The following is a 19,316-nucleotide window of genomic DNA, read 5'->3' on the forward strand; positions in this document are numbered from 1 at the left end:
GGTGGAGACAGGGAATAAGATGACTATAATGAAGTGAGCATACATGGGGAGATAAGGCAGATAAGGCAAAAGGGAAGAGGTAAGTGATAAATGGATATAAGTGCAAGTGAAAGAGTGACAACCAAACCCAACAGATACTCTTCAAACACAAGACTGTCCTATCATTGTCTACACAACACTGAGGCAGTGCTTGCATGCAGGGAAAACAAACATCAGCTAACATTTGAACTGAAGTGAAGTGAAATAAAGCAAACCAAGAGAACAGAAACATGGGAACAAAACAAACATTTGAACTGAAGTGAAGTGAAATAAAGCAAAGCAAGAGAACAGAAACATGGGAACAAAACAATAATGGCTCAACCAGTCAACGTTGGAATGAAAAACAAACTGAACTAGGAGAAGAAACTTTTATAACCAAATAAAACAAGATAATGAAGCAGCAACAAGATCAAATTTCTGATTTTAAAAAATGCCAAGCAAAGTTGCAATGACCAAGGCAACATAAAATCAATCCAGGGGCACCTGGGTGATGCAGTAGGTTAAGTGGTTGACTCCTGGATTTGGCTGGGGTGGAGATCTCGGGGTTGGGATCTGGGGGTAGTGAGATCAAGCCCTGCATGGGGCTCCTTGCTCAGTGAGGAGTTTGCTTGGGATTCTCTCTCCCTCTCCCTCTGCCCCTCCCACTCATGCTCTCTCTCTTTATTATAAACAATAAATAAATAAATAAATAAATAAATAAATAAATAAATAAATAAAACCAAACCAATACTTCTGGAAAATTAAGATGAATAATTTAAGAAAAAATTATTCAGACAGTTTTTTAAAAAGATTTTATATATTTACTTGAGAGAGAGAGACAGAGAGCGAGAGAACGAGAGAGAGAGAGAGAGAGAGAGTGCACACATGAGCAGGAGGAAGGGCAGAGGGAGAGGGAGAAACAGGCTCCCCGCTGAGCAGGAAGCCCATGGCGGGGGGGGGGGGGGGGGGGGGGGGGGGGGGTTGGGGGGGGGGCTTGATTACAGGCCCCTGGGATCATGACCCGAGCCAAAGGCAGGGGTTTAACTGACTGAGCTACCCACGTGCCCCTATTCGGACCATTTTAAGTAAAAAAGTATTTCCACTTCCTTTAGTCAGGCTGCCTGGAGATGCAGAAAGATACCTGAGTTCTAGTTTTAGTTCTGCTGTTGACAATTTATAGCCAACAGTAATTTAACTTTACTTATATATATTAAAAATATTGAATTTTTTTGAAAAAAAACACTAGAAAAAATTACATTTACTCAAGGTAAAATGAGAGGTTGCATTAAGATTCAGTGAATCTGCAAAGTAAAAGAATGATTGTCTTTTTGCTTCTATCTCTTTGGTACATCTTTAGCAGGAAGTTGAATTGGAAGTTTATAATCTATATAATCAACTACAGATTATCCATTTCTGATTAATTTTCTTTCCAGATTTTGAACTGTGTGTCTCATTTTAATTACATTCTATTAGTATTATTTACTACCTCCATTTACTTTTACAGTGGCATTTAAAACTTGCCCTATGCCGGGAACTGTGCTAGATCCAAGCAACATTTATCCTTGCAGCCAGTCTTCACAGTCATTATTACTGTGATTATTCCCATTTTTTCACACAAATTATTATTATTTCCATTTTACAAGTGAGAAATGAGGTTTCTTGAGGCCAAGGAAATTTGAGTTGACCTAAACTACACAGCTAGTAACAGGCAGACCTGGAATTAGAATGTGAAGTTGTGTGTAACTCCAAAGCATGTTCTCTTTATATGGTACTGTGTGGGTCCCCCTGGAGCCTTTAACTGAATACTGATTGGCACTGGCACATAAAGATAATACCAGATGCCAGGAAAAGAATCATGTAGAAGGGCAGTGAGAATAATCCCTTGCTCACACAAGGCTAGGAATAATATGTGACCAAAGAGGAAAAGCTCATAATTCATAGGTCATCAGGTAGACTACTCAGAAAGTTATAGCCATTGTTCTGGAGAAATATTACCCATAGACTCTGATTCCACCTAGCAAAACTTAAACGCAGGAATCAAATGAATTAAACTTTCCTTTTTTTTTTAAGATTTTATTTATTTATTTGAGAGAGAGAGAGAGAGCACATGAGGGGGGAGGGTCAGAGGGAGAAGCAGACTCCCTGCTGAGCAGGGAGCCCAATGCGGGACTTGATCCTGGGACTCCAGGATTATGACCTGGCCGAAGGCAGTCGCTTAACCAACTGAGCCACCCAGGCACCCTGAATTAAACTTTCCTATTAGCTATGTCCCACAATAAAGTACAAAATATTCAACTCCTAACAAGGTAAAATGTACAAATCTACACTATCACTCATCCAATCAAAAGTTACTAGGAGCGCAAGAAAGAAGAAAAATGCTACTCATAATGAGTAGAAGAAATCAATCAATAGAAGGACATCCAGAAATGACAGATAAAAGAATTAGTAGAGAGAACACTAAATAGTTAATAAAACTATATTCCATATATTTAATAAGATAAAGATTGAGCTTGTTAAATACAAACATGAAAGATATTTTAGAAATCCCAAATAAAATTTCTAAAAATGACAAAGGCAAATCTGAAATTAAAAATACACTGGATGACATTAACAACATATTGAACTCAGCAGGAGAAAAAAATAGTTAACTTGAGGATATAACAATAGAAACAATCCAAAATGAAACACAAATAAAATGTTGGAAAAAATGTTTAAGGAATCAGTGTGCCTCAGGACAACTTCAAGTGGCCCAATTTATATGTAATTAGTGTTCGCAAAGAGTGGGGGACAGAAAAAATATTTGAAGAAATAATGGCCATTTTCCAAATTTGATGAAAACTATAAACCCACAGATGCAAATTCCACAAACCCTAAGCATAAGAAACATGATGAAAACTACATTATGACACATCATAATCAAATAGCTTACAACCAATGATGAAGATTTTATTCTTTTTGATGCTATTATAAATCAGATTTGCTTTCTTAATTTCTCTTTCATTGTTAGTGTATGGAACTGCACCTGGTTTTTGCATATTAATTTTATATGCTGCAGCTTTGCTGAATTTATTAGTTCTAACAGGTTTTTATCTTTTTTGGTGGAGTCTTTTGGATTTTTTATATATAATATCATGTCATCTGCAAATATGACAATTTTACTTCTTCCTTTCTGATTTGGATGCCTTTTATTTCTTTTTCTTGCCTAACTAAGGTGATAGGAATTCAAGTACTAAGTTGAATATATGTGGTGAGAGTGGGCATCCTTGTCTCATTCCTGATCTCAGAGGAAAAACTTTCAGCTTTCAACACTGAATATGTTAGCTGTGGACTTCTCATATATGGCCTTTATTATGTTGAGTTACATTCCCTTTATGCCCACTTTTTTGAGCATTTTTATCATGAAAGAATATTAAATTTTGTCAAATGCTTTTTCTACATCTATTGAGATGATCATATGATTTTTACTCTTCATTTTGTTAATGTGGTGTATCACATTGATTGATTTGAGATAATGAAACAACCTTGCATCCCTGAAATAAATTCCACTTGATTATGGTGTATAATCCTTTTAATGTAACTGATGAACTCAGTTTGTTAATATTTTATTGAAGATTTTTACATCCATGTTCATCAAGGATATTGGCCTGTAATTTTCCTTTTTTGTTGTCCCTTTGTCTGCTGTTTTTATCAGGGTAACGCTGGCCTTGTAAAATGAGCTTGGAAAGTACTCCCTTCTTTTCTATTGTTTGGAAGACTTGGAGAAGGATTGGTATTATTTGTTCTTTAAATGTTTGGTAGAATTCACCAGTGAAGCCATCTGGTCTTTGTTAGAAGGTTGTTAATTACTGATTCAATCTCCTTACTAGTAATTGGTCTGTTCAGATTTTCTATTTCTTCATGACTCAGTCTTGGTAGGTTGTATGTTTCTAGGAATTTATCTATTTCTTTTAGGTTGTCCAATTTGCCAGTGTATAATTGTTCATGGTAGTCTCTTATGATCCTTTGTATTTGTGTGGAATCAATTGTAATGCCTACTGTCTCATTTAGAATTTTATTTATTTGGGTCTTCTTTTTTTTTTTGGTCAGTCTGGCTAAAGATCTATTTTGTTTTTATTTTCTATAAACTAGCTCTTAATTTTATTGATCTTATCTATTGTCTTTTTAATATCTACTTAATCATTTCCACTTTGATCTTTGTCATATCCTTCTTCCTGCTAACTTTGCACTTAGTTTGTTCTTTTTCTCATTCCTTAATGTGCATAGTAAAATTTTTTATTTGAGATCTTTTATATTAATGTAGGCATTTATCACTATAAACTTCCCTCTTAGACTACTTTTGCTGCACCCCACAAGTTTTGGTATGTTGTGTTTCCTTTTTCATCTTTCTCAAGATTTTTTTTTCCTCAAGAGTTTTTTACTTCTCTTTTTGATTGTCTTTGACCCTCTGGTTATTCAAGAGCATGTTGCTTAATGTGCATATACTTATGAATTTTCTAGTTTACTTCTTGTAATTGATTTCTAGTTTCATGCTAGAAATTGTGGTGGAAAAGGATTCTCAACATGATTTCGATCTTCTTGATCTTCATCCTCCAACTGAAGAATGTTTTATATGTGCTTGAGGAGAATGTGTATTCTGCTGCTATTGGATGGAATGTTCTGGAAATATCTAAGTCCATCTGGTCTAATATGTCATTTAAATATAATGTTTCCTGGGGCACCTGGATGCCTCAGTTGGTTAAGCCTCCAACTCTTGATTTCAGCTCAGGTCATAACCTCAGGGTCATGAGATGGAGCCTCATTGGGCTCCACACTGGGCATGGAGCCTGCTTAAGATTCTCTCTCCCTCTCTCTCTGCCCCTCCCAGCCCTGCTCACTCAGGCTCTTGCTCTATCTCAAATAAATAAATAAATAAATAAATAAATAAATAAATAAATAAAATGTTTCCTTATTGGTTTTCTGTTTGGATGATCTTTCCATTATTGAAAGTGGGTACTGAAGTCCCCTACTATTATTACCTTGCTATTTCTCCCTTCAACTTTGTTAATATTTGCTTTATATAATAAGGTGCTCCTACGTTGGGTGCATAAATATTTATAACTGTTGTATCCTTTTGATGAATTGACCTCTTTATCATTTTATAATGACATTATTTATCTTTATTAGTCTTTGTCTTTTTTATTTTACAGTCTTTGTCTAAGTAAAGCTCCTCCAGCTTTCTTTTGGAGATTTAAGGTACAGCATAGTTATTATAGTTAATAAAATTTTATTATATAGTTGAAAGTTACTAAGATTAAATCTTAAATCTTCTCATCACAAAAAGTAAATGGTAATTATTTGAAGTGATTCAGGTGTTAGCTAACACTATGATGTAATCAGTTTGCAATACACTAGGGTATCAAATCAACACTTTGTACACCTTAAACTTATACAGTGTTACATGTCAATTATTGTGTGTGTGTATACATATAGATAAACCTAGGGGGAAAAAAGAAGAACCAGTGAGGAGGAGAAAATCTTAAAAGCAGCCAGATGAAAAAGACATCTTATGTTCATCCTTATATCAGAAGGATGACAGTGGATTTCTTTTTGGAGATAATGCAAACCATTAGACATTAGAGGAAATCTTCAAAATAATGAAAGGGAAAACTTTCTATTTTCAGCAAAATACCTTAGCAAATTGAAGGCAAAAAAAGCAGAGATTCAGACATACAAAGCCTGAAATAGTTCATTACCTGCATATCTGAACTACAAAAAAATGCTAAAGCAAGTTCCTTACTAAAGAGGGAAATATGAATATACAACATAAAGAAGGACACAGGAAATAATAACTACATGGGTAAATATATAAGGTAAATCTTTCTTATTTTAAAAACTCTTTGAAAGATAATTGCTTTTTAAACATACGATTAATGTGCAATTTTAGAAATATGTAGAAATAAAAATATGAGCAACTGGATAGAAGTCAAGAGGGGGGAAATAGAAATATACTTTAATAACACTACTATACTACACATAAAATGATATATTACTTGAACCTCCCTGTAATAATCTAAAGATATGTACTACAAATTCTAAAGCAGCCACACACACAAAAGAACTAAGGCCAATAAGCAAATAAGGCAATAAAATGGAATAAAAAATATTGAATTAATTCAAAAGAAGGCAGAGAAAAAGAAAAAGAAAACAAAGAAAATTTTTAAATAATAGTATAATTATATTCATATATATATATATATATATATACATATAATTTTCACTACAGGAATTTTTTTCCAGCAACTTGTCAGATAGATATGTATGCTATGTAATGAATGGTTGTATCCCCCAAAATTCAAATGTTGAAGCCCTAATCCTCGACGTGAAGGTATGTGGAGACGGAGCATGTGGGAGATAAGCAGATGACGTCATGAGTGTGGAACTCTCACGATAGTATTAGTGGCCTAATCCTAATTAGTGTCCTAATAAGTGTCCTAAGAAGAGACACCAGAGGGATGATCTCTCTCTCCATCACATGAGAATAGAGTTGTGTGTAAGCCAGGAAAAGAGCTCTAACCAAAAACCGAAGCAACCAGCATCTGAGTCATTGACTCCCCAGCCTTTAGAACTGTGAGAAATAAATGTTAACAACCGTTTAAGTCATCTGGTTTATGGTATTCTGTTGTAGCAGCGCAAGCAGAGGAAAACACACTTAGCCTCACTCTGCAACTGAAAAATAATGACTCATGAAGATTGTTACTCCAAGCCCTTTGCAAAAGGAGATAAAAATGTCCATGGCTGTTCATTACGTAATTGCTCCGGAACACTGTTTCTCAGGTGCATGTGATGCTGCACACTCCCACTGAGACACCTAGTGGTGGGCAGTTTATCTGAAAATGAAAGGAGACCTGTACTCTCAGTGTTTTACATTTTAACTCATAAAATGCACAGTTGGGCCTCTCCCCAAAGGCCTTTTGATATATTAACTTCTATTTACATCACCCCAGTGAGGCATAAAGAGAAAACAGAGGGGCGCCTGGGTGGCTCAGATGGTTAAGCGTCTGCCTTTGGCTCAGGTCATGATCTCAGGGTCCTGGGATCAGGCCCCACAGGGCCTTCCTGCTCAGTGGGGAGTCTGCTTCTCCCTCTCCCTCCGCCCCTCCCCTTACCTCCCTCTCACTTCCCCCTACCACCAACCTCCCCCCTACCTCATACTCTCTCCCTCTCTCTCTCTCTCACGAATAAATAAAATCTTAAAAAAAAGAGAGAGAGAGAGAAAATAGAATGTGTGAGCAGACAGGACCATATGCCCTCATCTCCTGGTTCCTGTACTAGTTGACTACTAATTAACCCACTACATTTAAATTTTAATTATTAATAATTAAATAGTATTTTAATAATAATTTTAATTAACTCTTGTGTTTTTTAAAAAATCATTTATTTACAAAATAAAATGCGACAAGCCATTATCTGAATCTTTGAACTTACTTTTGTGCACTAATAAATAGTTGCTTAATAAACATTAACTAGAGCTGAATTACAATCAGATATAATGAGGCCACGTTCTAGGCCCTAAACAGAATGCGGATATAAGCACCATATCTGAGGGGCGCCTGGGCGGCTCAGTCGTTAAGCGTCTGCCTTCGGCTCAGGTCATGATCTCAGGGTTCTGGGATCAAGCCCCACATCAGGCTCCCTGTTCAGAGGGAAGCCTGCTTCTCCCTCTCCCACTCCCCCTGCTTGTGTTCCCTCTCACTGTGTCTCTTTCTGTCAAATAAATAAAATCTAAAAAAAAAAAGCACCATATCTGAATTCAAATGCATAAGTCTGAAATTATCAAAATTATTAAAAAACTATTGTCCTCTAGAAGAAATCCCTCAAAAAATTAAATCACCAATAGAAAGCCTCTGACTTTGCAAAAATTCAAGCATATATGGGAAAAGTAATTCAGCTCATTGTATCAGAGAAGTTTGGGGGTTTAGAGGGAATGCAAGTATCTTCATTTAATTAAATTACAATGAAGTTATACATTGGCACACTCTTCTAATAGGAATAGCACTGACATTGTAATTCTATAAATCTTTTCTTACAAACAGGTGAGAGAAGCCTATATTCTCTGAGATACAGAGTTATTGAGGTTCATTCCTGGCTTTGTACAATAAGGAAGTATGAAGTACTTACTGTAGATCTGTTTTTAAATTCCATCTCTTCTTTTCGAATGCATTTTTGAAATGAGGTCTGTAAACTTTTTCTGTAAATGGCCAGATACCAAATATTTTAAGCTTTGCAGGCCAGATGGTTTCTGTCTCAACTACACAACTCTGTCTTCGCAGCGCAAGGGGCCAGAGAATGCTGTGAAAAAAATGGGCATGTCTGTATTCCAATAAGTTTTATTTACAAAAACAGGCAGGTGAACATGATTCAGCCTACAGGCTGGAGTTTGCTGACCTCCTGCTCTAAATTCCCAACATCTGTTCTAGGTGATAGTCCCACCTGAGGACAGGCCCCAGGTCAAACTCTTAGATCCCATATTTCTTTGCTGTCCACTTATACTCCTCAACCATCCAGGGTCTGCTCCTTCTTTCTATTTCTTCCCCTCTCCACCCCCACCCTGAATCTGGAGTTCTCAGGCAGCCCTTTCTCAGAAACTTTGACTGGCTCTATGGGAAGAAAATAGGCCTTAGAAAACTACCATAAAATGGTTATTAAAGACTTATTACGTTTTGGAGAGGAAATACTTAGGGCGATTGTTTAACCCAGATACATTATTGATAAGAGTGGGATTCATGCTAGGGGAAATACTTGGAGGCCCTCAGACATGCCAGACGAGAATCAAGCTAGTGGCCACCACTTGACTCACATAATGGTAACTTTTCTTGAAAGCATTTTATATGTAAACAATGAGGGCTCAACCAAGAAGCAAGTTACACAACAGAGTCAAGTAGGTGTGCGCGTATGTAGCTTTTCTTACAAATCTCGGCTGACGATATTACTAGGAAGAGATGTCATTTGAAAAAAAAAGGAAAATTGCAGAATTTCTTATAACTCATCTTCCACACTTAAACTAAGAGTAGGGACACTTTTTTTCTAAAAATTAAGAATTTAATTATACAAGAACCACATTTCCTGTGTAAAAGTTATAGAACTAGTATGATGCCACAAGGCAGACACAAAAGGCGATGAAGCTGATGACTTCAAGTGATAACATGCTGGTGACCCCTGTAGGCAACTGTATCAGTCAGGGGGCCCATGGGAAACCAATGGCACACTCAAACTGGGTAACTGTAGAAGAATTTAACAAAAGAACTATTTACAAAGGGTATAAGTAGGGAAATCAACAAGAATCATATAATTTATTCTTTAAATTGTGCCACTTTTAAGGATAAAAAGAAGCTTTATTAATAAATTATGCCAGGACAATGGGTATAGAACTGGGTCTGGCCCAGCCAAATTGTAACACTCAGAATAGAGCTGTACCCTTAGGCTAGCAAGAATAAGGGGCCATTATCACCCTAAAACCTAAAAACATGAAGAAAGGGAATGGTTACCAAAACCCGAAAGGTAGCAAGATGAAAAAATCAACCAACAGGAGCTAGGGCCCTCAGGAGAGGAAAGCATCCAGTCTGGGAGGAGCCAACCTGGAGGGAGTGGGTGAATTAAAATCCCATCTTCACTGTTCTCCTACTCCCTGATTGCTTACCAAAATCTCCCATTGGTTGAACCCGACCAGAAGCTGGAGGTCAAGGGAGCCTATTGCTGCAGTTCTTATGGGCCAGCTTCCCTAGAGTATAAAGCAGGGCAGGGAAAGGGTGGACAGTATATCTGGAGGTATTTGGTATAGTAAATATCTTTGCAAAGGTATTAAAATTGGAGCTATCCTTCAGCTCTGACCTCTTCTCCAACTCTTTTGAAGCATTCCCAGAAAGCTCAACGGCTACCTTTTTCCTGAACAATCTTCTCCCTGTTCATTGCTTATTAGATTGTAGAAGAATAAAGTAAGCAAGATCTTTTACCTCCAATTGGCTGAGGGTAAGACTGTTTCTTTACACAGGAATGAGTGCAGGCCCTAGGTTTTCATGCATCTATTTGGCCTCTTTCACTCCCTAATTCAAAAATATCTGGGAACATTTCTCAGCCATAGGCTGATTATGTAGGTATCATCAGCCTTGGAATAAAATAAAATAAAAGAGATTATTTTTCTTGTATTTGTCATAAGAGACTCCCTCACTCCACTTTCTGGTCTAGAAATGTCCCCAAAGGATCTTAGAGGAAGAATGGAGTTTGGTAAAACCAATCAATGGTTCAAACCAACAACAAGGCTGCTTGAGTACAAATGCATAATGCAAAATTAGTGGGCAAAATGGACATGTACCACAGTCATCACAAACCATCACTCACCACTTCACATTACATAAACACTACACCTGACTATGACCAATGAGGGAGCATATAAAGAAAGAATGCTCACTTCTGCAAAGTGTGGCCCATCCTTTCTTCATAAGTGAGAACCAAAAGGTGGAGTGTTTATATCTTTACTTCCAGGCCCAACTACTGCGGAAAGTGCATTTTCACACTTCCTAAAATATTACCAAGCAAAGGTGTGTGTCATCCACTTTTCTTACTCCATAGTAGAAAATCTATCCCCTTTCATCAGTAACACATGTGACAACCTTTCCATTTTTTAAGTCCAATGACAGTATGCTTTAATAAAGTAAAAATTTTTAATTGAAAAAATAGCACCTCTTTTTCCTGACAACTTGGATCTATGTCTTCAAACACAGACTGAATTTTGCATGAGGACTAGGCTACCTTAAATATTCACGTAGTTAAAAGAAGAAGAGAAAGTAAATTTAAAAGGAGTCAGGGAAAGAATAAGAGTAAGAGAATGAAAAAGAAAGAGAACTATTATTAAAAACAATGACAGAAATACTAAGAAAAGAAAAGAATGGCAGATCTTTCTAGTGAAGGTAAGAGACAAGAGCTGTACTATGGGTCATTTTCTGGCCCAGTTCATGGGTGAGAGTATTCCCTAAGCTCTCTGAGTAATCAGAGTGCTGCAAATGATCTCGCTTCTGTTTCTTCTTCTTCTTAGGTCAAGACACAATTCTTGACCTAACCTAGTATTTCCCTAACTACACATATAGATACTGCTCACACCTTCAGCATTTGAACAAAGGGAAAGAGAAAACAAAACAAAACAAAACAAAAAAACCAGAAAGTTATTCAGCCCACCAGGAATTTTCAGCGATTCCCTAATCTGAGTGGTAGCCCCAGGCAAGCTGTAAATGGATTCTAGCAGGAAGGCAGCAAAAAGCTAGGAAAAAAAGAACCTTTTAGAGAGATTCCTTCATATTAAATAATTTGCTTCCTAACGATGATCTTCAAAGAAGGTTAATGTATTTTAATCTATTGAGGGTTTACTGAGCATCTATTACATGCAGCACATAAGACCGAACTGTGGTGGTTATGATGATGATCACAGGCATACGGCAAATTGGCTTCCCCTAACAAACAGGTAGAACCCTTCCCGTTCTCTCCTTTGCAATGTTTGCTTGAAAAATCAGAACCACTTTTGAGCTTAATTCCCCAGTTTTCTTTTGAAGTTAAAGTATAGCCAACACCCAATGTTGCATTAGTTTCAGGTGTACGACATAGCGACCTGACAATCTGTTCCTTATGCTCTGCTCACAAGTGTAGCTACCATCTGTCACTACACAATGCTAATTCAATACCATTGACTATATTCCCTGTGCTGTACGTTTTATCCTCGTGATGTATATATCCATAACCGGGCGCCTGTATCTCCACTCCCCTTCACCCTTAGTTCTCTAGTTCTTAATAATGTTATTTTATGGCTTCTTGTACCTGATCCACACTTCCTTTAATTCCTTGGTTTCTTTCTTTTGCCTTATCTTGACGGTTTCTTATCTTCTGGTACCAGTACATTTATTGCAAGTCATTTCAAATGTTTTTGGAAAAAGTAAATTGATGTTGAACAAATCAATATTACAAAACATTTCTTGCTTCTAAAGACCTCACAGTCTAATAAAAAGATAAAGTCGAAAAATATTATTGAAATATTACATCATGAATGGAGATCATAAAAGAGAAGCCCAAAATAAATATGTCTTAAAGAGGAGTGACACCACATCCAGGTAGGAGACCACTTTTGGATATGTCCAGTGAAATGAGCGTTGAATGACAGGAGAATATCAACACCTGAGGGTGTAAGGCTGGGAAGAGGAAATAAGCTTTCTTCTTACGAAGAAAAAAATATGCACATTTAGAGCATATTAAAGTCAGATACTCTTTGACAGAAGCCTAAGAGAATGAAGGAGATAAGGCTGGAAAGACAGCTGGGAGCCAAGCGTTTATATATGTCAAGGCAACTGAGAGTCTATCAAACAGAAAAATGATATTATCAAAGTGATCTCAGAGGTCACATAGTTACAGATAAGGAAATTAGGGGTCCTGGAGATAAGTGTTTAGCAGTACGTTTAACAGGCAAAGAGATGACTTCCTGGATGCCTGAGGAGGAGGCACCTTGTCTGCATAATCTCTACAAAGACCCACATAGATGCAAAGTTTTAAAAGAAGAAGCAAAGGAAGGGAGGCAATTCATTCACACCCTAGAAAAATGCAAGTTGAACTTCACGGAAGTCTGCTTTCTTCTGTCCCTATTCCCATCAGCATATTCCAACCTAGTGAAGAAATCTGTCTCTAGCTCCTGCTTGCTGACCAGAAACACCTCTGATGTCACAACAGATGAATCAAGATTTGGCATCCTCCCACAACATCCTGAAAAGTTGGTGATGGGGGAGAGGGACAGCGATATTTCTTTCCCAAACGATGCTGCCATGACAAAAAAAAAAAAAACCTAAACTTGGAGGATTCTAGAAAAGCCCATTTGGAAGTCATCGGTGAATCAGCGCCTTTCCATGACTCGGGTTAGCGCCGCAGTCTTTACCCCCAGGCCTTAACTAGCGAACTGTGTCCAGCTGTACTGGTACAGCTGTTGAACGCCTTCTGTGAAAAAAGTTCACTTCTGGCCCGAGTCCCCACCCCACCCCCACCCCTGAGTGTGTGCTTTTCCCGCTTCCTTCGCCACCCCCTGCAGTTGTTCCCAGGCACCGCGTGGCCTGTGACCTTTCTAGCACTCACGTGGGGCTCCCTGCCTCAGCGGCTTCGGTGATGATTCCTAGGAACTTCCCAAGGACCAGGGCTCTGCAGGCTCTGACACGCAAGGGGTGGGGGTGAGGGGAGGAAGAGGGGAGCTGGTTGTCTGGAGAGCCCCGAGCGGCGCGGGCCAAGCTCGGGCGGAGCGGGGTTTATCCCCCAGAAGCCCAGTCAGTGTCGGCCTTCCGGCCCTTCAACCCCCTGTTGGCGTTGCCACAGCCCAGAAGGCGGCTAGACACCCTCTCCGGCTCTCTCCCTGACTCACTTCGCTGCGCTTCAACGCCCTTTTCTGGATGAACAAGGGTTTGCAAGTACAAATCCGCGCCCGCCATCTCGTTGTTTCTCTTCTGTCCCTACAACCCGCGCGGGTGCTCAGGCCCAAGGCGACCGAAGTAGTCTAGGCTGCGCAGCGGCGGTCTCAGAGCCTGGGATGCACCGGCGCACGAATCCTGCGCGCCTCCGGAAGAGCCGCGCGCTGGACAGCACCCTCTCTGGGCGCGCACGGCTGCGCACCACGCGGCGCAGTGGGGCCTCGCTTCTTGTCTGGCTTTTAGAGTGGGGCTGTGAAGGGTGATGGGCGTTGGGCTTTGTGGTTTTAAGGGTTTCTTGACACCTATAGAACACCTATAGAACATGCTAGAGAAACCGCAGCCCCTGAGGTGACCCCAATCACCCAAGAGTAGGCGCTTCTTTCCTGAAATTGATAAGGGTGCTTTGGGAAAGTGAGTGTTTTGTGGGCAAGCCCCATTAGATCTTTTCCCATTCATTTCAACTTTGTATCAGCCCGGTGCCTAAGGTTCTGGGCACTATTGCATTTTAATGCCTTCACGCAGAAGTGCAGCCCAAGCCTGGGGCTGTACCCCCTTTCCAAAGCATCCCATTAAGTAAGCACGTGTGTTTTCTCAGTTGCCACAGAGGGAAAGAACTAGTTGAAAGTGGCCAAAAGAAATACTCAGGATGTACAGCATGCATGAGCATCGGTAAATAGTCCTTAGAGTGGCTGCCGTTTTGGGGTGTTTTTTCCAACAAGAAAGGGGCTTAGCCATGGAAGTGGCCCTGTGGGAGAAAGATATAGGTATGTGTTTCTTAAAGCACTTTCAGGTACATATCAAGGGTTTAGGGCAAAGATAAAAGGAGGAAGGTGAGGGAAATTCCTGATGATTTTACCAATGTGAAAATTCCATAGATTCGGCTAGTTCTAGTTTTCCTTTCATATGATCAATTCAGAATTCTATAAAGGAAGAGAATGACATCAAGGAAAATCATTGGCCTAGAAGAAAAGAGCCCGTAGGCGTTTAGGTGTTATATATGTGGAGCCAGAAAGCTCTGGAGCATCAGGGACACTCCAACTTAAGGCAACAGCATGGGTGAATATGGGCTTCATGTGCACTGGGAATGAGAGGCAAAGAGTGGTGTCTGGGCACAATGCCCCTGACGCAGGCCTTGCAGATCTAGAGACAATTCAGTGTGGATGGAAAGAGTTTAGTGAGAACCTGGGGTGGAATTGGGCTTCCAAGTACATTGCCTGATGCCTTATTATTTGTTCTGTCAGTTTTTTTCAGGAAGATCTTCATCTTGCAACTGGTAGGGCTGGTGCTAACCTACAATTTCACTGACTGTGACTTTGAGAAGATTAGAAAGAAGTATCAGGAAGTCATTTATCAAGCCCTGGAGAAATATATGAATGGGGTAAGTGAAGAAACACTTAAAAAACAAATGTGTTTTCATCAAAAGAATAGGCATACCCACATAAAAACTACAATTTAATTTTTAAGGAAAGAAAAATAATTTGGAAAAAATCATGGCCCAGCATTTTGTCAAAAATTTTTACAAGTGATATTTAAATATATTGGCTTCTCAAACAACTACCTAGAAATAGGCACACATTAAGTGTGCAGATACTGGTGAGGAGCAGATATTGATAGATAACACATATCCATCAAGGTGTCTATTCTCTACCAAAGTGCTGCTAGAAAGTGCAGTAGAAAGACTGTGGGAAAGGGCTTGAGAAAGAAAAGAGAGTAAAAAAGAGGGAATTCTTGTGAGCTAAGTCCTAACTAGAGATAATAGCCCTGGGAAAGGTGCACTTCAGTTCTTTCTAGTGTTCCAGAAGCCTTAGAATGCCATTATGGGATAAGGTGCACTTCAGAGTTTTAATATATAGTAGTAATCATTTTCCTGATTATTCTAATTTCTGGATAGAGCACGCATGTGTGAAATGCATGAATGGCCACAAGGCAGATTGTGGGCATTTGAAAGATGGTATTATTACTCACTTGTGTAGTCCAGTGTACAAGTGTGCCCAGTTTGGTGGTGGTGGGAGGGTCTCTCTCTAGGACCAGGATCCTTTGATACCCAGTTTCAAACACTAGCAGGCACTATCTGAACTCAAAAGTGTTTCACTACCTTGTCAATGACGGGAACAGATGCATAGGAAACAAGTGCCTAAGTGGAAACTGCTTTCAGAGCATCCTTAAAACCTGGGAGCAGGCGGCTGCCTGGTTTTCTCCTGTGAACTAAATTTTTACCCTTCTTGTCATATATTTTTTTTCTTTCTTCCAGATCAAAAGCACCGAATTCAACAACCCCATCTACTGTGAAGACCCGGTGAGTGTGTGGTCAGTACTGCTGGCTTTCTCCAGAGAGACACCAGGCGCTCCTGGGAGAGGGTATCCCGCTGTGCGTAGAAACGCAGGCTGTGGCTGGGCTCCCGGGCGACGCAGACTACGTAGGGACGCCGGGCTGCGGGAAACCTCTGGGCCGGTGGCCAGGTTGGGATACTACTATTGTTCCAATTTAGGGCAAGGAAGTCTCTCCCTGGAGCGAGCGGGACTCTGGGAGAGTCCTCCCTCCCCCGCTCCCCGCCCCGGGGAGTAAAGGCAAATCAGGAACCGGGACCAGGCAACGACGTCAGAGGAACCTCTCCCGGGGTGCAGAGCCTCGGCTTTGGGCGCTGCCTCTTGGCAGTCGCCTGGGCCCTGAGACTGGGGCCGAGCGAGAACCGGCGCGCGTCCTTTCTCCTCCAGCGCCGCTGCCACTCTCAAAACGCCCTCCTTCCACCTCCTTCCGTGGGTTCTTTCTCCTTCTCCTCAACCGAGACTTCTTCCTCCCGCTCCAAGCGAGGGGTGGCTCCCGCTCCCCGTCCCGCACCTCCCCCGCCAAATCTTTCTTACCGTGTTTTTTTTTAACTGGTTTTTTTTTTGTTTGTTTTTCCTGGCGTTTTTCTCTTTTTCTCTCTCGTAAACCTTGCCTCCCGTGAGCAGCCAGATTGCCTCACTAAAATCGAACGCATTACCTTCTATCCCACCCACGACTGCACGTCTCTCGCCAAGGAAATCTTCGCAATAGGAACTAATGCTGCGCTCACTCTCCAGTGCCCAGGCTACTCCGGAATGCAGGTAAGCCAATACATTGGACTCTCGCTTTCTAAAGCCTTGGAATTAAGCTTAAAGTGGGACTTTGTTGCAGAAGTCTTTATGATTTTTATTCAGGACCTATCTTTCCAAGAGGAAATGAGCCAGGTAAAAGCTGTAGATTCAGCCCCACGTTCACGCAGGGACTCCAAACCCATCTATTTCTAGGGTTCTGATTGTTTTGGCAGAATCGTAGTTCTGAACCTTAGGCAGTGTTTCAAAGTATGATCAATGAGTCTCCTTCGTCCTGGCTGCCCGAGCATGGGAGGGTGATTATCCAAAATGGTAATTCCCAAGGACCCAACCTAGACCTTCAAAATCACAGTCCCCATGCATGGGCTTCTAATGAGATTCTTACCCATTCCAAACTTCGAGCAGCATTGCTTGGGCTTATCACTTAATAATGTGTGCTTCTTTCTTAAATGTTAAGTTATACATTAAATCTCTACCCACGTTTGCTTAATTGCTTGTATGGCTGTCTCTTTACATATGGATATTTGTATATGCAGTCACATGCATTTGAATGGATATGTAACTCTAAATAGAAACAGTAGTGCAGAGTGAGGAGCAGGAAATCTGGAGATGGCCTTGCCTGACTTTGAATCCTAGCCCGAAAACTTCTAAATTGACAAAACTTCTAGGCTCTGTGTGCTCAGTTTCATATGCAAAATGAGGCTCATATTAGCAAGTCCCATATAGAGTGTTTATGAGGATTAAATGAGTCAATAGATGTTAAAGTACTTAGAGTAATGCCTGGCACATAACAAGTCTTCAATATTTATTTCAACAGGCAAGTAAAATAGGGCATTTATCTCCCTGATGACAAATTTTAAAAAGACAAAAGAGAGACAAGTGTGGTTATGTATGACTACTGCCAGCCTTTTAACTGGTGACCTTTCTCAGTCTGCACACTAAGTGTGTGGCCAAGGCTGTCACTATTTGCCAAGGCTGGCAAATCTACAGATGGCCATAGTGACATTCATCCATATAAAGAGCATCGAAGACAGTCTAGATCAAATTCTGGACAGCTTGTGAAAAAGGGAAAGTCTGAGTAATTTATTTCAGTCCCCTCCCAAGCCCAAAGGGAGAGCCTAAGACAGATAATATTTATGATTCAGCAGATTTTAGATTATAAGATTTTTTGCTTAGTAACCTGATGAATTTGCTTGATCTGACTATTGTGTGTCTAGAAGGCCCAGTCTGTCACTACCCAAGAGTAATTCAGGTAAAAGAATACATGGGAAGATTATCACGTCTTTTTTTTTTTTTTAAGTTTAAACTCCTCTTTAGTGTGTGGCACACGTAGGTGGTAGGTGGTGGGAGGGGCAGAAAGGAGGAGCACTTTGGGTCCAAATAGTAGGTCTACTGGATTATATCCATAAAGAGGCATACACCGTCTTCTTGAGGAACCTAAGGTCTTGTCAGATCATGAAACCATTAACTGAGTCATTTATTTAGTCATTCAATAAATATTCAATGTTTCCTACATAAAAGACATTGTGCTCAGAACTACAGGGAATACCCATGATACAATAATAAAAACAGCATGTGAGAGGGTGCCTGGGTGGCTCAGTTGGTTAAGCGACTGCCTTCGGCTCAGGTCATGATCCTGGAGTCCTAGGATCGAGTCCCACATCAGGCTCCCTGCTCAGCAGGGAGTCTGCTTCTCCCTCCGATCCTCTTCCCTCTCGTGTTCTCTATCTCTCATTCTCTCTCTCTCAAATAAATAAATAAAATCTTAAAAAAAAAATAAAAAAATAAAAACAGCATGTGAGAGCCAAGTTAAATGAAACACACTCTGAAGCACAAGAAGAGTTTCCAAAAGAAATGTCTGAGCAGTTAGCAGAGGCCTTGTAATGGAGGTGGCGCTTGGCCTTGAACCCAGAGTGGGTGGGTGGAGAGATGGAAGGGCATTCCTCTGGAGAAAGCATACAGGAGCAGCCAGTGAGTAGGTGTTTTGGGGACACACTTGAGAAATGGATTTGCATAAAGAAAACCCTGCCATTCAATGGTTGTTAAAGATGCTGACAGTCTTGACGATTGATTCTCCTGTTCCACAGATAAATAATACCCAGGCAAAGAAGAAAAGAAAGAAAAGAGAAGTTACAAAAAATAAATGCCGGAAACAAGTTGCATACTTAATAGAACTGTGGCGTCGTTTCAGTCGCATTTCATAGAAACAAAATGCACCTTCCTTAAGGCTGTATTTCATAGCAACCAAATAAATCATCTTTATTAGGTAGATGTAATGTTAACTCTAACTGTGACATGTAAAAGACTGCCGATAGTTATTTTTTAATTATGTTAGGGTTTCTTAACTTATTTTTGTAAGCTTCTATTGTTTGATATGGACTTATAAGGCAGGGGAAATACTATCCCTCAAATGGAGAGGGATGTAGTGGTGATGCCTGAGCCACTCACTGGCCCAGGTAATTTTCGGCTGCACCTACATAAGCCTTACTTCAGGTGAAGAATCTAAACACGACGTAGAAGGGGAAAGGAGAAGGTTAAGGCAGGAAAAGCTTGAACCCAATAACATATAAACATCTGTTTAAAAGGCAAGCATTTCTTCTACATGTGCTGATACTTCTTATGTTCTCATACCAAAAACATACAAAAGAAGAAAATAAAAGCAAAAGGGGGTGCACAGAAAGTTGTACATCTAATGAAGCAGTTTGAAAGAATTTCCAAGCAAAATATTGTGGAAGTATTGTAAATCAAGTTTTAAGAATT

At 40.0% G+C, this 19,316-nt stretch overlaps 1 protein-coding gene across 1 annotated transcript; it reads left to right on the forward strand.

Annotated features, from left to right (window-relative positions):
• Positions 1 to 14,127: 14,127 nt before the first annotated feature.
• On the forward strand, positions 14,128 to 18,760 carry TSLP (thymic stromal lymphopoietin). The gene is made up of 5 exons (XM_028102666.1): positions 14,128 to 14,150; positions 14,688 to 14,859; positions 15,733 to 15,777; positions 16,434 to 16,568; positions 18,644 to 18,760. The coding sequence occupies exons 1-5, from the start codon at positions 14,128 to 14,130 to the stop codon at positions 18,758 to 18,760; spliced, it is 492 nt and encodes a 163-aa protein (XP_027958467.1).
• Positions 18,761 to 19,316: the final 556 nt, after the last annotated feature.

This window comes from Eumetopias jubatus, unplaced genomic scaffold (genome assembly GCF_037043125.1).
Source record: "Eumetopias jubatus isolate StellerSeaLion01/CBP00866 unplaced genomic scaffold, mEumJub1_p1.0 scaffold_5, whole genome shotgun sequence".
NCBI classification, from domain to species: Eukaryota; Metazoa; Chordata; class Mammalia; order Carnivora; family Otariidae; genus Eumetopias; species Eumetopias jubatus.

What these genes read in the sequence shown, in the direction of transcription:
- TSLP (XM_028102666.1), top strand. Translation starts at nt 14,128, where the DNA reads ATGTACAGCATGCATGAGCATCG. An exon ending in TACAGCATGCATGAGCATCG is followed by an intron (nt 14,151 to 14,687) that starts GTAAATAGTCCT and finishes TGGGCTTCCAAG; the next exon opens with TACATTGCCTGATGCCTTAT. An exon ending in TGGAGAAATATATGAATGGG is followed by an intron (nt 14,860 to 15,732) that starts GTAAGTGAAGAA and finishes TCTTTCTTCCAG; the next exon opens with ATCAAAAGCACCGAATTCAA.